The 14,194-nt window shown below is 39.6% G+C and overlaps 2 protein-coding genes across 7 annotated transcripts in view; one reads left to right on the top strand and one right to left on the bottom strand.

Annotated features, from left to right (window-relative positions):
• Positions 1 to 75: 75 nt before the first annotated feature.
• Positions 76 to 6,811, bottom strand: LOC142399390 (Krueppel-like factor 9). Its single transcript, XM_075484018.1, has 2 exons — positions 6,002 to 6,811; positions 76 to 4,183 (listed from the first exon to the last, which is right to left on the bottom strand). Exons 1-2 carry the CDS (start codon positions 6,501 to 6,503, stop codon positions 3,939 to 3,941), a joined length of 747 nt encoding a protein of 248 aa, XP_075340133.1. The 5' UTR covers positions 6,504 to 6,811; the 3' UTR covers positions 76 to 3,938.
• A 1,104-nt stretch (positions 6,812 to 7,915) lies between these two features.
• LOC142399387 (uncharacterized) overlaps positions 7,916 to 14,194 on the top strand; it is a 47,487-nt gene continuing 41,208 nt past the window's right edge. For 3 of the 6 annotated variants that reach the window (XM_075484015.1, XM_075484013.1, XM_075484014.1), the window contains exons 1-14: positions 7,916 to 8,191; positions 8,359 to 8,409; positions 8,566 to 8,729; positions 8,814 to 8,884; positions 9,116 to 9,281; positions 10,032 to 10,169; positions 10,400 to 10,577; positions 10,673 to 10,812; positions 11,251 to 11,354; positions 12,357 to 12,522; positions 12,630 to 12,815; positions 12,942 to 13,097; positions 13,337 to 13,481; positions 13,831 to 13,989. In XM_075484015.1, coding sequence (XP_075340130.1) covers positions 8,128 to 8,191; positions 8,359 to 8,409; positions 8,566 to 8,729; positions 8,814 to 8,884; positions 9,116 to 9,281; positions 10,032 to 10,169; positions 10,400 to 10,577; positions 10,673 to 10,812; positions 11,251 to 11,354; positions 12,357 to 12,522; positions 12,630 to 12,815; positions 12,942 to 13,097; positions 13,337 to 13,481; positions 13,831 to 13,989 — 1,888 coding nt within the window. In that variant the 5' untranslated portion in view covers positions 7,916 to 8,127. The remainder of the gene's footprint in view (positions 8,192 to 8,358; positions 8,410 to 8,565; positions 8,730 to 8,813; positions 8,885 to 9,115; positions 9,282 to 10,031; positions 10,170 to 10,399; positions 10,578 to 10,672; positions 10,813 to 11,250; positions 11,355 to 12,356; positions 12,523 to 12,629; positions 12,816 to 12,941; positions 13,098 to 13,336; positions 13,482 to 13,830; positions 13,990 to 14,194) is intronic. The other 3 variants (XM_075484012.1, XM_075484010.1, XM_075484011.1) reach the window with 2 other exon arrangements.

Below are 14,194 nucleotides of genomic sequence, written 5' to 3'. Positions count from 1 at the left end.
CATTTCTGTGGATCCCTTTTACATTTCAGCTGCGTTTACACTTCAACAAGCAGAGGAAACACACACAAGACGAGCTAAACTTAAGAATTTTTATTGGGAAAAAAAAAGATCAAGCAATCACTGGAACCATTTAATATTAGTACAGTTCCATATCACAATATGAGTTATGAAAAGAAAAATTAAACCACACAACTGATACGTCTGATACCTAATAAATTAATCAACAAAATGAAATAACATGCTTTATATGTCGGTGTAGCACAGGAAATATTGAAACTCCAATGCTCAAAATCTAAGACGCCTGAGAATATAAATATCAAAACAGCTTTTTGCAGCAATTATTTAGTTCCACAGTTCCTCCCATTTATCTCAACTAAAGCTTTGATAGGAGGAGTTTAAAAATTACATCATATAAAAATTAGCAATCAATTATGAAAAAACATCCACTTCTGTACAATGTGCATATCTGAATTAGTGTGGCTTTTTTCCCCCTCAGAGGGGCAGCGCAGCAAAAACGAGCCACATTCTGTGATATGAACAAATAGATTTGGACTGAACTTTTTAAGCAACATCTTCAATGAAATGACAGTCTACAGGTATTTATAACTTTGTGTTTCAATGCCCCTTTTAAGCCTCGAGCCCAGCCAGCAGTTTAGTTTAAACCCTTAATAAAACAGAAAAAAAAAAAAAGCCGTAGCAAAACCTTAATGACAGCCAGTGGAGGATTTACCCATTTACTTTTATCCACGTGTTCACTGAGGCAAGTAAAAGGAGTTCTGTTGCTACAAAGGTAGTAATCGTGTTGCATATAGTCAGTGAGGATACAAGGGTACAAAACAGACCATCTAACTGCTGAAACCTTTTAAATCAAAGTTAAACAGCCGTGAAGGAATTTCTTAAAGACTGGTTGGATGGCATCTGTACAGACACTGCAAAAAAAAAAAAAAAAAAACTGTGAGGTATGTTCTTGTGATTTTATAGCTTTGAGAGTCTCAGATGTCACTTCCATCTGTAACGAGAGATGGAAGGAAAGATTTCCATTTGAAAATATAGTTTACTGAGTTTGTTCCTTTGTTAAACAGTCCAGGTGTTCAAGGTCACTGCCAGCAGTGACCAAAAACATTTAACCTCTGAAAAGTTGTGTACAAAATTTCAAAGCGTTGCATTCACTTCAATGAGTACAGCTCCCATTAAAAGGAACACAACGCTGAACTTCTGCTGCATATGAAAATGGTTTGACGTGAAAGAGGAAGACATCTGCGGTTGCCCTCTTTGATCTTAGTTTGGAGGAGACAGAGTCAACAGATCTGGGAACAACAATGAAATGTATTCCATCTAGAAAATAAACACAAATTCCACAAGGGATGGCCTGGAAAACTAAGCAAACAATAAAGGGGGAAAAATAAAACATAACTATCTAAAGAAAAGCAACAACTACCCAGTTCAATTGTGTTTTGTAAAGCAAATGGAAAAGGCAGTTTTTTAAAACACATACACAAAGTTCCACAATGCTGGCTTGTAGAAACACAGTAACAGTGCAAGCCTTTACACTTTTCAGCCAAATACCTTTCAGAGAAAGTGCCATATTGCATGAGTTTCTGTAATGTACCCACAAAAGGGAATATATATACCTATACAATGATCCAATTGTAAACATGGTGCAAAGCAGTTATGACATAGTTTAAGGCTTTCAGAGTTTCCTGAAGAAGTGTTGTCACTGAGAAAGAATATGTCGGTGAGCGGGCCAAACGGCGTGGGAACCATTCAAAAGAAATCAACGCAACTATATTCATACTTGCACCCCACAGTATTTGTACTCAAAAGGGTTTGGAAACACACAAATTACTTGAAGTTATATTTTTGAGCTACAATTTCTGAAACCTATGACTGTTATTCTGTTTTTGAATGGATGGTAATCCATCAGTGATAGCTCACTGAGACACGTTGAGTTCAATGACGACAAGACAGAACCCAGCCAACGTTATGGGTTAGAACATCTGCACTTTAGCTTTGTTGACAATTAAAATTGGGATTTCTACCAAAAGATGGTTGCAATAGGATCCCCCCCCCCCTTTTTTTTTATTTTATTCCAATGCTACTTATTTATAAGTCTCATTTGTCTGCTGTTGGGGAAAACACTCAGCACACTTGATCCACTAAGTTCCACACATTCTGCCGTCTGGCTCCACATCCCAGAAGAGTGAATTGAATACATTAAAGGCAGCAGGCTGAAAAATCGAGCACAGATCATGCCGGACACAACAGAAAAAAGAAATACATCACTTTGATTCCACTGCATACACTTTTCCCAGTTCTGTCACTAACATACACACACACACACACACACACACACACCGACTCACACAGGCAATGTCATCCTATCAAGCATATGTTACCCCTAATATAAGGACTACAATTTTTCAAATGTATTATTTCTGCTGCTAGTAGCGTTACCATTTCTCTACAGTAAAAGCTTAAAGCTTATGTACATTTGCATCAATATTAGACATAATACTGTGGTGTATTATGCGTCAGAATTTTGTGGATAACTGATCTAGCCTTCAAAGCGGCGTGCATATTCCTCTTCTAGAGGAAAATTTGATCCACTTTCTAATAAAAATTAAGATTTGATCTATAGTTTAATTGGATATAAAGTTTTGTTTTTTTTTTCTTTTAAAGTCTCAGCAATGATAGCTGCTAATGCAATTTATTTTTAAAAAAATGAAGGAATGTGTCACCACTAAAGCCAAAAACAAGCTAAACTAAGACAATAACCAAAATACAGAGGTTTAAAAAACGAAAAAGCTTCTAGTCATTGCCCGGCTACCTAATATCACAACATTACTCAAGGTAAATAAATGGTACTGAACAGCACAAAAATCTACAAATTAACCACAACAAACCAGATGAGTTTTGGTTGATGATGAATGAGCACATTTTAACTTAAAAAAAAAAAAAAAAAAAGTGAAAAATCCCTGAAATTTGTGAAAGTGTTTCAGTCTGATACAGTATATGAGGTTATGTTATTATGTTGGGTGGATTCCATTGCTTGAAATCTGCTTGATGATTCTGTTTATTATCAAATCCTGAAACAGAGAATAAGAAGTTTGAGAAAAATAAAAATTGTGCTGCCATAAACCTGTAATAAACAATGAGGTATTTTGTAAATTTATTTGGTTAGAAAAAAAAAAAAAAAAAAAAAAAAATCACCGTTTGTGCTAGCTGTATTTAACATTGTGGTGTCAGGCAATTCTTAGGACTGCTTCATGGTACGATTGGCTTTTACAGACGTTTTGTATCAATGTGAAGTACCTTGACTGATAAGGCAGGCCTATTTCATTCAACAAATTAACCTAAAATGGTTATCGAATAAAAATTCTAAATTCAATGTCACTACATTCTCATATGTAATTGCATTCTTATACCACTCTGTGGTATCTCCATCTTCAAATTTACTGACTGCCTTAGATTCCCCTGCATGCAACAATTTTCACGCAGAGGGGAATTTCGCTAGATCTTATTGTCTATCCTTTCTGGGGCTTTGCAACACTTTTGAAGGCTCACTCCAGTCTGCCATTTTGTAAACACCACACAAATGCTTTGACACATGTGCAGCTGGGCATGCAAATGGAAGTGTGATAGGTCCAATGTGTTGCTTTAAGGGGAAAAAAAAATAACAGGAATGAAATAGCAATGGAACGTTTTCAAAACCCAGCCCTAAATATAATGAGCAAGTGAGTGGGAAGTCAAATGACTCAACTTACTATCCCCCCAACATCCTGCTACGTGTGGTGGCTTGTGTGCGCGCACGTTGGAGTAGAGCACAGCAAAGCTAAATCCTAGTCAGTGGATTTGATTTTGGCTGGTTGACTTGAAACCAATGTGACCTTCTACTTCTGTCATTCTAAGTACGCCAGAAACCTGCCACCCAAACCCTCCTAATTTTGCATGGTTTGGTTAGAAGCTGAACATGCGCCCTTGTTGCGCCCCAACATCGAGGGCTGGAAGTCGGGATGACGGCGAGCATGCTTGATCAGGTGGTCACTGCGCATGAAGCGCTTGTCACACAGTGGGCACAGGAAGCGCTTCTCCCCTGTGTGGGTGCGGGTGTGGCGGGCAAGCTCATCGGAGCGGGCAAATTTCTTCTCACAGTCAGGCCAGGTGCATGGAAAAGGCCTCTCACCTACAACAGAGCAGAGAGAACCATCAACTTTTGGACCATATACCTGTGAGATTTCAACTTTAAGTCACCAGGCTTACACTGCAAGCATACAACACAGATGTTTAATTAAAAAGCACACTGTAGCTGACAGAGGACGTTGGATTAATTGATGCCATTAACATCTGGGCGCAGTCACATTACATCAACCCAGTACTGAACAGATAATATATGCTTGACAAATGGCTTCCAAAATTTAAAACTTGCCCTTTTTTATACAAAACTTTGACAATAAAGCACCAATAAAGTGGACAGTTCAGTCCAAATTATACATTTGCATGAAAATGATCAAAGCACCTGATAAAATATGGCAACCGTTCATGGAACATTAAGCTTAACATTAAGCAGCCTTGCAAATGATACAGTCTTTCATTCACCATGACATAAAGTATTTTACACTGGGGCTTCTACATTAATGCATCTTAATTTGGTCATTTTTACAGTGTGATCAAAGGAATTACACAACACTACAGTCTTGTTTTAAGTAACAAGGATTAGGGCTAACATAATAATCTCCTTTTCCTTTACCTGAAAATGTTTCATTTATTTTTGTTACAGAAGAAATACAGACTGCATGACATATGTGAAAGTCTAAAAAAAATAAATAAATAAAAAATCAGTGCATGCATCCTGAGAGCAAACCCGGTTTTTGGATTGAAATAAGACAATGAGACTAAATGTACAGCCTGTGCAGTGTGGATATGAATATTGATCTGTGCACAATTAAATTCACGACAAAACATTTATAGGAGTTGGATATTCAAGAGTAGTTTTACTAAGCTACAACTAGCCTTAATCTCTTGCAGGCAACATGAGTCAAACCCAGGATAAACGACTAGGATGCTCGGTGCCATTTTCAAGATCACAAAGCCTGGCCACGTTGTTACAGAGCTCCCCGTGGGCGTTCCCACCACAGTTTCTTTGAGCCGTTTCCTGCCCTTAATCCATATGCGCCTGCTCTGTAACGCTGGACACACGAGCAACCTCCTAATTTGCTACAAAATAACACGGACATTTCAACGCAGCCATTATATCGCTGCCACGGGTCGGACTATTTACAATCAACTCTACCCGCATAGAAAGAGACTGCACGGTTCAGATGAGACCCAAAGTGCTATGCAGGACTGAGTATTAAGGTGCAACAACATGGTGTACTAAATGTCCTCAGTGTACGCCCCTTTTTATTTAGAAAATACAGCGATTAGACATATGCGAGTGACGCACCCATTATCAGACAGGACTCCTTCCTTCAGCTTTCTGGACCGTTTTATCAATAATTAATTACAATGCAGAGAATTACGTGGGTACAGGAGGTGATACCCACAGAAAAAACCCTAAAACCCTTCCGCGCTGCTGTTATAGAAGCGTCCCATTATGAACTCTGCTCTACCGACGTTAAGGTTTCGTCTTACGTTCATTTCATATGCAAATCCAGTGGGGAGGAAGACTTTCGTCACAGGTTTTAACGTCCAGCCCCGTTCTTTTGTTAGTTTACTTCTTTGTCAGAGTCACTAAGGGGAGGTGTTTTTTTTTGTTTTTCACCTCTTTGCATGGCCACATTATTTTATCAAATTGGTGGTAAAAGGAGTAAAAACTGACATGGCACCAGAAGTTAAACCCACAAAGCAGATAGCACAAGTTTACCCCGTATAACTGTAATTTATGTCACCAAAAAAGGCAAAATGTGGGTACAAAGTTTAACTTGATCCAAGAGCTAGCTTGTGTACCCCACACAACTTGAGAACTGCTGATGTAACCACACAGCTGTTGTCGTTTCCATACCTGTGTGTGTCCGGATGTGTGCCTTCAGGTGTGATGATTTCCCGTAAACTCTGTCGCATCCGTCAAAAGTGCATTGGTGTCGCTTCACCGGGGACCGCGGGGGCCCAGCGCCGCCTGCTCCCCTGAGTGGCTGCTGCTGCTGTCCGGGCACTGGCGTAGCAGTGGGGGTCATGGTAGGGGTGGTGGGGTCGGACAACGTGGTGTAGCCGCTCTCACCACCGCACGAGGAGTTGCTGCTCTCAGAGTAGGCCGACATAGGGCGAAACTTGCTGTGCAAGTCGGTGAGGATACCGGCCACCGTCATCATGTTCGTCCCTTCCAGCCTTAAAGTCTCCCGCACTTCCCTGTCCTCGCTCGACCCTTCAGGTTCCCCAGGGAGAAGGCCCACCGAGGCAGACTGACTGGCGGGGGCGACCGGGGTGGGTCTGTGCAGGACAGGACCGCTTGATATCGATACCAAACACTCGGCAGCGAAATAATCAGACGACGCAGTCAACGACATTTTTATCTACTCGGTCTTTTTGTCCTCAACCAGAAAAAAAAACAACGAAAAATACAACAGGAGGGGCTAACGGTAACAGTCTGATCCGGACCTCGTTCTCATCAAATTCGACGAACAAACCGCTCCCAGTCGAGTCTCGTTACCGCCATATAATGTATCAGTAGTTTAAAAATTACTTAATAAATCAAAGAAAATGCCCAACTAAGATGAATAAGAGGCTAAAATCATGCTAACACCACGGGCCCAACGTGCGTGCCCCTTTCTGTCTGTCGGTTCATTGTGTCTGAGCCTCCGAGAAAGCCGGTCAAACCCACGCCCCCTGGTCCGGACTAAGGATGCGTTCACGAGTCATCGGTTAAAACTTTTTTGATCGCTCTAAATTTCCATAAATGTACTCTTTTTTTATTATTCTGTAGTTACTTATTCTATTATTGATCCAATAAGTAATGAATGTGACTTTGTTTACTTGTCTCCAGCACATGAAAATCTGTTAATCAAGAGCAACTGTTTTTAAATGTTCTGCAGTAGTATATTAACTATCTCTGTATTACATACTTTTCTTTTTACATTTTCACAATCTAACTCATATTTGAATTCATTTATATAAAAACACGCCACGTATACTATTCCGTGCACTAAAAGTAGGCGGGAAGAATACAGCTGTGTACCTAAGTGGAAATTCCTTTATACATATTCTTCGTCATTACCAAATGCAGCGTAAACCAGCAGCAAGCAAAGCACGGGCGTGGGCCGCGGTGGCGGGTGAATCTAGGAAAGTAGGTGGCACTGTGTGTCACTTTAATGATGGGGGAAGATGATAAAAGGCCTGTTGGGTAGTTTAGTTTTTCTGTACAGCTGGAGACAGGAGGACTTGGCTGAGTGTTGGGGTCCACATGATGAAAATGATGTATGTTTTTTTTTTTTTTTAAACATCGTCATCGTTATAAATCAACGCTGTACTTTTTAAAACATGTTTTTATTCATAAGACACGATATTCCTTCTCTCATATGCTTATTTGTCTCTGTTATATTTGTCCTTAGGGAAGTTTATAAATCAGCTTTTAACTGGTTTGAAGCCACAGACATGTTGTGGCTTATTAATTATGGTTATATTGACCATTATGCGTGCGTGTGTGGATGTTTTCCCTCAAAACCAGGCAAATGTACAAGGCTATAATATGAAGGGAGACGCACCACAACTTTAGCTCTTAACATTTGATTGTTTAGCTATTCTATCATAGCTATATTGTAAGGTGTTCTCATCTCTTTTCAATGAACCTTAATCATCATTTCTATCTGAAAAGTATTTAGCCTGCTGGCTTTCAAACTTTTAAGCATGATCATAATAAATCGAATTTTCTCTCCATTTGTGGCTAGTGTCTAATGTGAGTCCAAGTCACCAGTTTTTTACGAGACCCAACACTGTTAAGTGATTGGCTCTTAAATGTTTGTAGCTCCGGCTTGGAAGGAATTTCCTGATTGGTTGCTGTTAGCAGTATGAGGCACTGTGGAAGCACACATACAAGCCTGGTCATTCAGTGGCTCAGAACAGTGCTTGGCTTTCATCTCACTTCTACATGTTGAGGTTCCGAGGGAGTCGGACCTGCAGTGACTCTGGGTTACTATGGCTGTGTTGCTGTTACTGCCTGGTTATGCACATGTTCTTGTAATTTTTCTCCTGCTCTATGGTAAGATTTATTAACCGTTTTGCATTGTTGCTTTGTGTTGATAAATGTCAGGATCATATTTGTGGTATGTCTGTAGATGATTGGTATTGAAGATTGAAGCTTTTGCTTGAGATTGTTGGTCATTTTTTGTCAGTATGACAGAGATATTTTTGATTAACCTCTTTCAGTAGGTGATAGCCTTCAGGTGGAACCAAATCTCTGCGATTCAAGTTGTTCTGGTGAGAGTTTGATTTGTTTAATAGTGTATTGGGACTTAATGCACATTTGCAGACAAATAAACATACATTTTCCCCCAAATTATTTGCATATAAACAAAGAGGATTTTCTTTTCCCCTTTTTTCATGTTTTAATTGTGCATTATTTTGCGTCCGCAGGGTTTCCTGCATCTGACTTTTCCTATCACAAGGGTGTGAGGTACACTTACAGGTATACCATGACAATAAACACCACCCTTCATGACTCCAGCGGCAGGAATGGACTGGCCCTTGACTGCGTGGTTGATATTGATGTGGTCTCCAAGTGTCACCTAATGATGCAGGTTGGCTTTGCAAAACTTTTTTTGTGAGTTGTTTATCTAAAGAGCATATTATGTTGTGGTTTCATGTGCATGCTTGTCCAACAGATAAGGAATCCACAGATAAAACGGCTCTCCCCTCTGAGGGAACATTCTGTGCCACGTTTAAAAAGTTTGAGGTAACACATATATATTTAACTTATTTGGTGTTTTTTTTTTACCCAAAATTTTGCTCTCTATCTCTGTTGTTTAGTTGTGTGGGTGCTCCATTTACTGCACTGAAGATGTAAACCTAGATGCTTTGGGGATGCAACAACTATTATTTCTATGAATGAGATACTCTGTTCAGATGCTCCACTTGTATGTGCTATCAGGTCTCTGAGGGCTCATCTGGTGTTTTTGTTTCCCAGGGAGTCACTGGAGAGAACTCGCCTCAAGTTCTCCCTGCAGGGGGGAAAGGTCACGGCCCTCTGTCTCCAGGACGGGGAGCAGGTGTGGGCTCTCAACATTAAAAAGGCTTTACTGAGCATGCTCCAGACCTCCCCCGTGGTCACCAAACTCAAAGAAGAAAAGGAGGTGGGGTTCATGGAGAGAGCATTCTCTTTGATAAAACTGTGAATCATTACTTTGCTGACAAAATTAACCCAATATATCTATATATATATATACTTTTTTGTCTCGTTAACTTAATTTCACTTTAATTTTTGCATATTCTAAAAAAAACAGCTGGGACAGTAAAGCTATTAGTACTTTGTAATGTTACGATTCCTTTTCACAACCCTTTAAAGAAGTTCTGGTATTGGGGATGCACAGCGATTAAGTGTTTTAAGTCTTATGGAGTCCATTTTTTCCTGCAAACACATCTTAAGATGTGCAACGATACAGGGTTGTCACTGCAGTTCTCATTTCAGGTCAGGACTGTAGGCAGGCCAGTCCAGTGCCTGTACCTTCTTCTTGCACAGCCCTGCCTTTGTAATGTGTGCAGAATGTGGTTTTGCATTGTCTTGTTGAAAAAAGCATGGCCGTCCTTGTAAAAGGCATCGTCTCAAATGCAGCAGATGTTGCTCTATGATCTCAGTGAACTTTTCTACATTAATGCTGCCATCACAGAAGTGTAAATGACGTTTGCCAAGAGCACTGATACAACCACATATAATCACAGAACCTGGTTTTGGAAGTTGTTGATGATAACATTCTGGATGGTCCATTGAACTTTTTGTGAACAATTACTTGATTAATTTCAGTATGACAGAGTATATAGTATACCAGACACACCAGTTATTATTAAGTTTATTTACAGACTTGTGTTTGATGCTTCTTCCTCAGACTGATATCCACGGTACGTGCATCAGCAGGTATGAGAGGCGAGGACCAGCACTGGTGAAGACCAGGGATCTAGCACAGTGCCAGCAGTCCAGGCTGGCAAATTTCTGGCCTCACTCAGTTGCTTTAACAAATGACAGAGTGAGTTTGAGTACCCTCTGTCTTTTTACATGTTCAGACAGTGACTGATGGTGCTGAGGTCATGGGCTTTGAAAACTATGCATAACCGTGGCTGTGTTATGAAGTAATTCCAATAGTTTGGATTCAGAATATTAAAATACTGCTTTTTTGTCAAACCCTTTTATAAATTATTCAATATTTTTATTCAGCAGGTTTTTATATTATTTTTTGTTTGTTTGTTTTTTTGCTAGTCAGTACAAATGGAACAACGCTGTGTTCAGCACCATGGAGCAACAGTAATGGAAGAGGCTAACTGTACTGAAATTCTATCTCTGGCCCTTTGGTCCGGGACTGCCAGGCTGGTGAAGACCCAAACTGTGTCTACATTAGTTCTGCTCAGAGCCCATCCAGGATTTCCTTTAGGAGCAGGTAAGACTTGTATCAACACTATGCCTTTCCCCTTAGTAACCCTGCTCTTCAATGAACATGGACTCTGATGCCTGAATTCCTAATTGCTTCCATAGAATCTCTAAGTACTGGTATGCTGACTGACCTGCAGTTTGTGGATGAAGGGGCTGCAAGGCAAGAACAAACCAGATCATCAACACCACAGGCAGTTCAGACCATCAGATTGTTATGCAGCCTCAATTCAGACCCACAATTGGTAGGCCACAAACACAGCAGGTCCCATACTACTTTTAAGGGTCTTCTTTGTGTGTTTCCCTTGACCAACTCTATACTTCAACTGCTGCAATTCCTTTCAGCTGTGAATATGAATAACTAACATTACTTTTACTCTGCCTGACCACTGATTACATGTTTGTATGTGTAAGTCATGGCTAGAGTTCTCCTGAGGTTCCTGATTCTCTTAAAGAGGTTAGTCACGCCCAATCTGGCAACTTTCCACATAGCTTATTTACATGGGATTTCTTTCAAAAGCTCCATCAGATGGAGAACCTGACTATGCTTACAGTTTTTCAAGAGTTGATTTCTTCTAGTTGAGTGGGAATACTTTAGAGACACTGGAGAATTATTTGCGATTGCATGATGCTGATAATATAAGTTCATGCATGTGTTTGAATTTGACTATATATGCTCCAAGGTATCACAAGAGTTACTTCAGCTGGTGTTCCAACTGAAAGATATGACTCTATCTCAACTAAAGACAGTTTGGCAAGAAGCATCTTTCAAGTGCCGCAATGACTGGTCAGTATTTCCCCTGTGTCTCATAATGTCTTATCTTTCTGGCTAGTCCTTCAGTTCCTAATTTTTTAATTCCCAACATGTCCCCACCCTCTATATTCTAATGAATATGGTCTGTTTTGCTTATCTAGTACTGTACATTTGAATAAAGCTATGGTTTTTAATTTGAAAAACATTACTGAAAGAGCAGTCAGGGTCATCTCTGTTGTTCACAAAAGTTCTGTTTTGTTTTCCTATTGCATGTGAATAAGATGGTTTTAATTAATAAATCATTCATCTAAATGTTCTAAAAATACGTGACAAGCACTTCACATTTAGATGAAGTTTATGGTCTCTTAGTGCAACTAAATAGAATGGAGGTTGTGTTTGAGAAAAAGTCCTGATGGATGCCACTCTAATGTGTGTACAGTACATAAAGTTACAGCTTGCCAATGCAAACTAAAATAGTTGGAAAAATTTAATCCTGCAGGGTCCTGCATGGAATAAATCTAGTGCAAAATTCGTCTTAAAACTACAACAAAATATATAGATTAAACAACAGGATATATAGCAGGTTCATGAGGCATTAGCTTTAGCTGTAGGAGCTGGTAGGCAATAGTTTCAGATTTTGAGTTTTTGGTTCCATTTTTTATGCTAAACTAGGCTAATTTATTACTTTTTGCATAGGACCTGATGTAATTTCCTCTTAAAAAACACTGAACTGAGTCAGTTACAAACATATACCCCTTTGTGTTTAAAAAAAAAAAAAAACAGTAGAAGCTGGTCAGACATGAGAGTGGTACTCTGTACTTGAAAGCAAAATAGCTAATTAACAAAAATGCCAACCAATTCTATTAATGTGATTAAATATCTTCTGTGTAAATCATTAACAGCAAATACTGTAGCTTTAGTCTGCTTTAAAGAAATAGTCTTGTCTCAACGATATGATACAGTGATGTCTAGGTGTTACAGATTACCTACAGCAGATAGATAACTGATACTGATGTTAATTAAATGTTTCTACAGGCAGCCACTACTGGATGCATTGCCTGCATGTGGATCTGAAAATTGCATTATACTACTGACTGACCTGATAAGGAACAAAGAACTGGAGGAGGGGTTGGCTCATTCTTGTCTTACCACTATATCCCTCATCCCTCATCCATCACCATTCATCATTGGTGCCATCATTGTAGGAACCTCTGGTTGACATTGACAATTACTGAATTACTCTCATCAAAACTCTTGCATTCACTGATGAGATATTTTGGTCAAATTGATATTTGCTTTGTTTGTTAGGCCTTACTGGAGGACCCAGAGCTGCGGTCCAAGGCACTGCTGGCAGGATCATCTCTGACCTATCAACTGTGCAAAAGATCTCCAACTTCCTGTAGTGAAATACCTCAGGTGCAGAACTTCCTACAGACACTTGAGAAAACTCTGAAAGTGGGCTGCAAGGACGAAAAACCCATTCAAATCAAGGAGGTACAATGCCTTTAACAGGAGTCAGTGATCGTGTAACGTACATATTATTAAATTTACATGGACCCATTGAAAAAATAATTCAAATAAACACTGCTCATTTTGCATTCATGACTGTATGTTGTCCAGCAGCTTTTTCATGCACTAAAATCAGTGGGAAACACTGGTTTGTCTGCCTCTGCCTTCATTCCTCTCCTAAATCGTTGCATACTGGGTCACACAACTTCACTGGAGCTAAGGCTTGCTGCCATCCAAGCTTTCAGACGCTTTCCCTGCTCGGCTGATGTAAGTTGATGATGAAACCAGTAGTATTATAATGATGTATATAAAAACAAGTCGCTGATAGCTTGCTATTGTGCTCTTTTTAGTTGGATTTGCTGGACGTATAGTAATTAACTAAACTTTGAATTTAGATAAACCCGCAAAAACTGAATGTCTAAATTAAGTGATAATTGATTCACGATGAGTGGAGGTGACGACTAGGAGCTCAGAATCAGTTACTGACAGCAGTTTCCTTCCATCAGCGGTCTGTGCTGTTGCAGCTGTACAGCTCTTCCCAGGAGGATACTGAGGTCAGGATCGCTGCATACCAGCAGCTCATGCTCTGCCCTGACCAGGAAGTGTTTGAAGTGGTGAAAACGAGGCTGAGGAACGAGACATCCAGTCAAGGTCTGCTCAAGACTTTATGGTGTAACGTGTTCCACCTGTCAAAATGTTCAGTGGGGACAACCTCAGGATGCTATATTTATGGACAAAATCATGAAAAGGGAATATTTGCATGTTAACAAATTTATAATGCAATATTTCTTAAACTCCAGGCATGATCTGACTGCTACACTCTTGCTAATCAGTTTAGAAGTTCTACAAACTGGCACTTAACCTCCAATGCTCATCCATCTTCTGTATACCTGTTGGGTGCATGTTTGACAGATGTTTCCTTCTCAGGTCTTCTTTTTTTATTGTGCTTGTCTCCTTGAAAAAAATTAGCTTTTCTCTTGTTGTTTTTTTTTATTTGTAGTGGGCTCATTTGTGTGGAGCCATCTGACTAATGTTCTCAGGAGTGAGGATCCCACGAAGCAGGCCTTAATCGAGTCAATGCCTGATGACATAATCAGTCGGGATTTTGAAGCAGAGTTTTTTAAATATTCCTCATATTCAGACCACACATATGCCACAGGTAATAAGAATTTCAGGCCATAATTACAGAAATCTGAAATTGTTATATGTACTTACCATTAAAGCTGATCTACCTTTTAAAGGGATCATTAGGTCTTTACACAAGAAGATAATTATAAGGTGTTGACAGCTGATGTAATGGAGGGTGGTTAGGCATTTAAATGTATAGTAGATAATCTCCAAGCAGCCTACTGCCATTATTCTAT

The sequence above is a fragment of the Odontesthes bonariensis genome, chromosome 14, assembly GCF_027942865.1.
Source record: "Odontesthes bonariensis isolate fOdoBon6 chromosome 14, fOdoBon6.hap1, whole genome shotgun sequence".
Classification (NCBI taxonomy): Eukaryota; Metazoa; Chordata; class Actinopteri; order Atheriniformes; family Atherinopsidae; genus Odontesthes; species Odontesthes bonariensis.
This window is presented reverse-complemented; position numbering and strand designations above follow the sequence as displayed.

Coding starts and splice junctions, on each gene's coding strand:
- LOC142399390 (XM_075484018.1), bottom strand. CDS start 6,503: ATGTCGTTGACTGCGTCGTCTGATTATTTCGCTGCCGAGTGTTTGGTA. Junction 4,184..6,001: donor ACACATCCGGACACACACAG/GTATGGAAACGA, acceptor GCTCTGTTGTAG/GTGAGAGGCCTTTTCCATGC.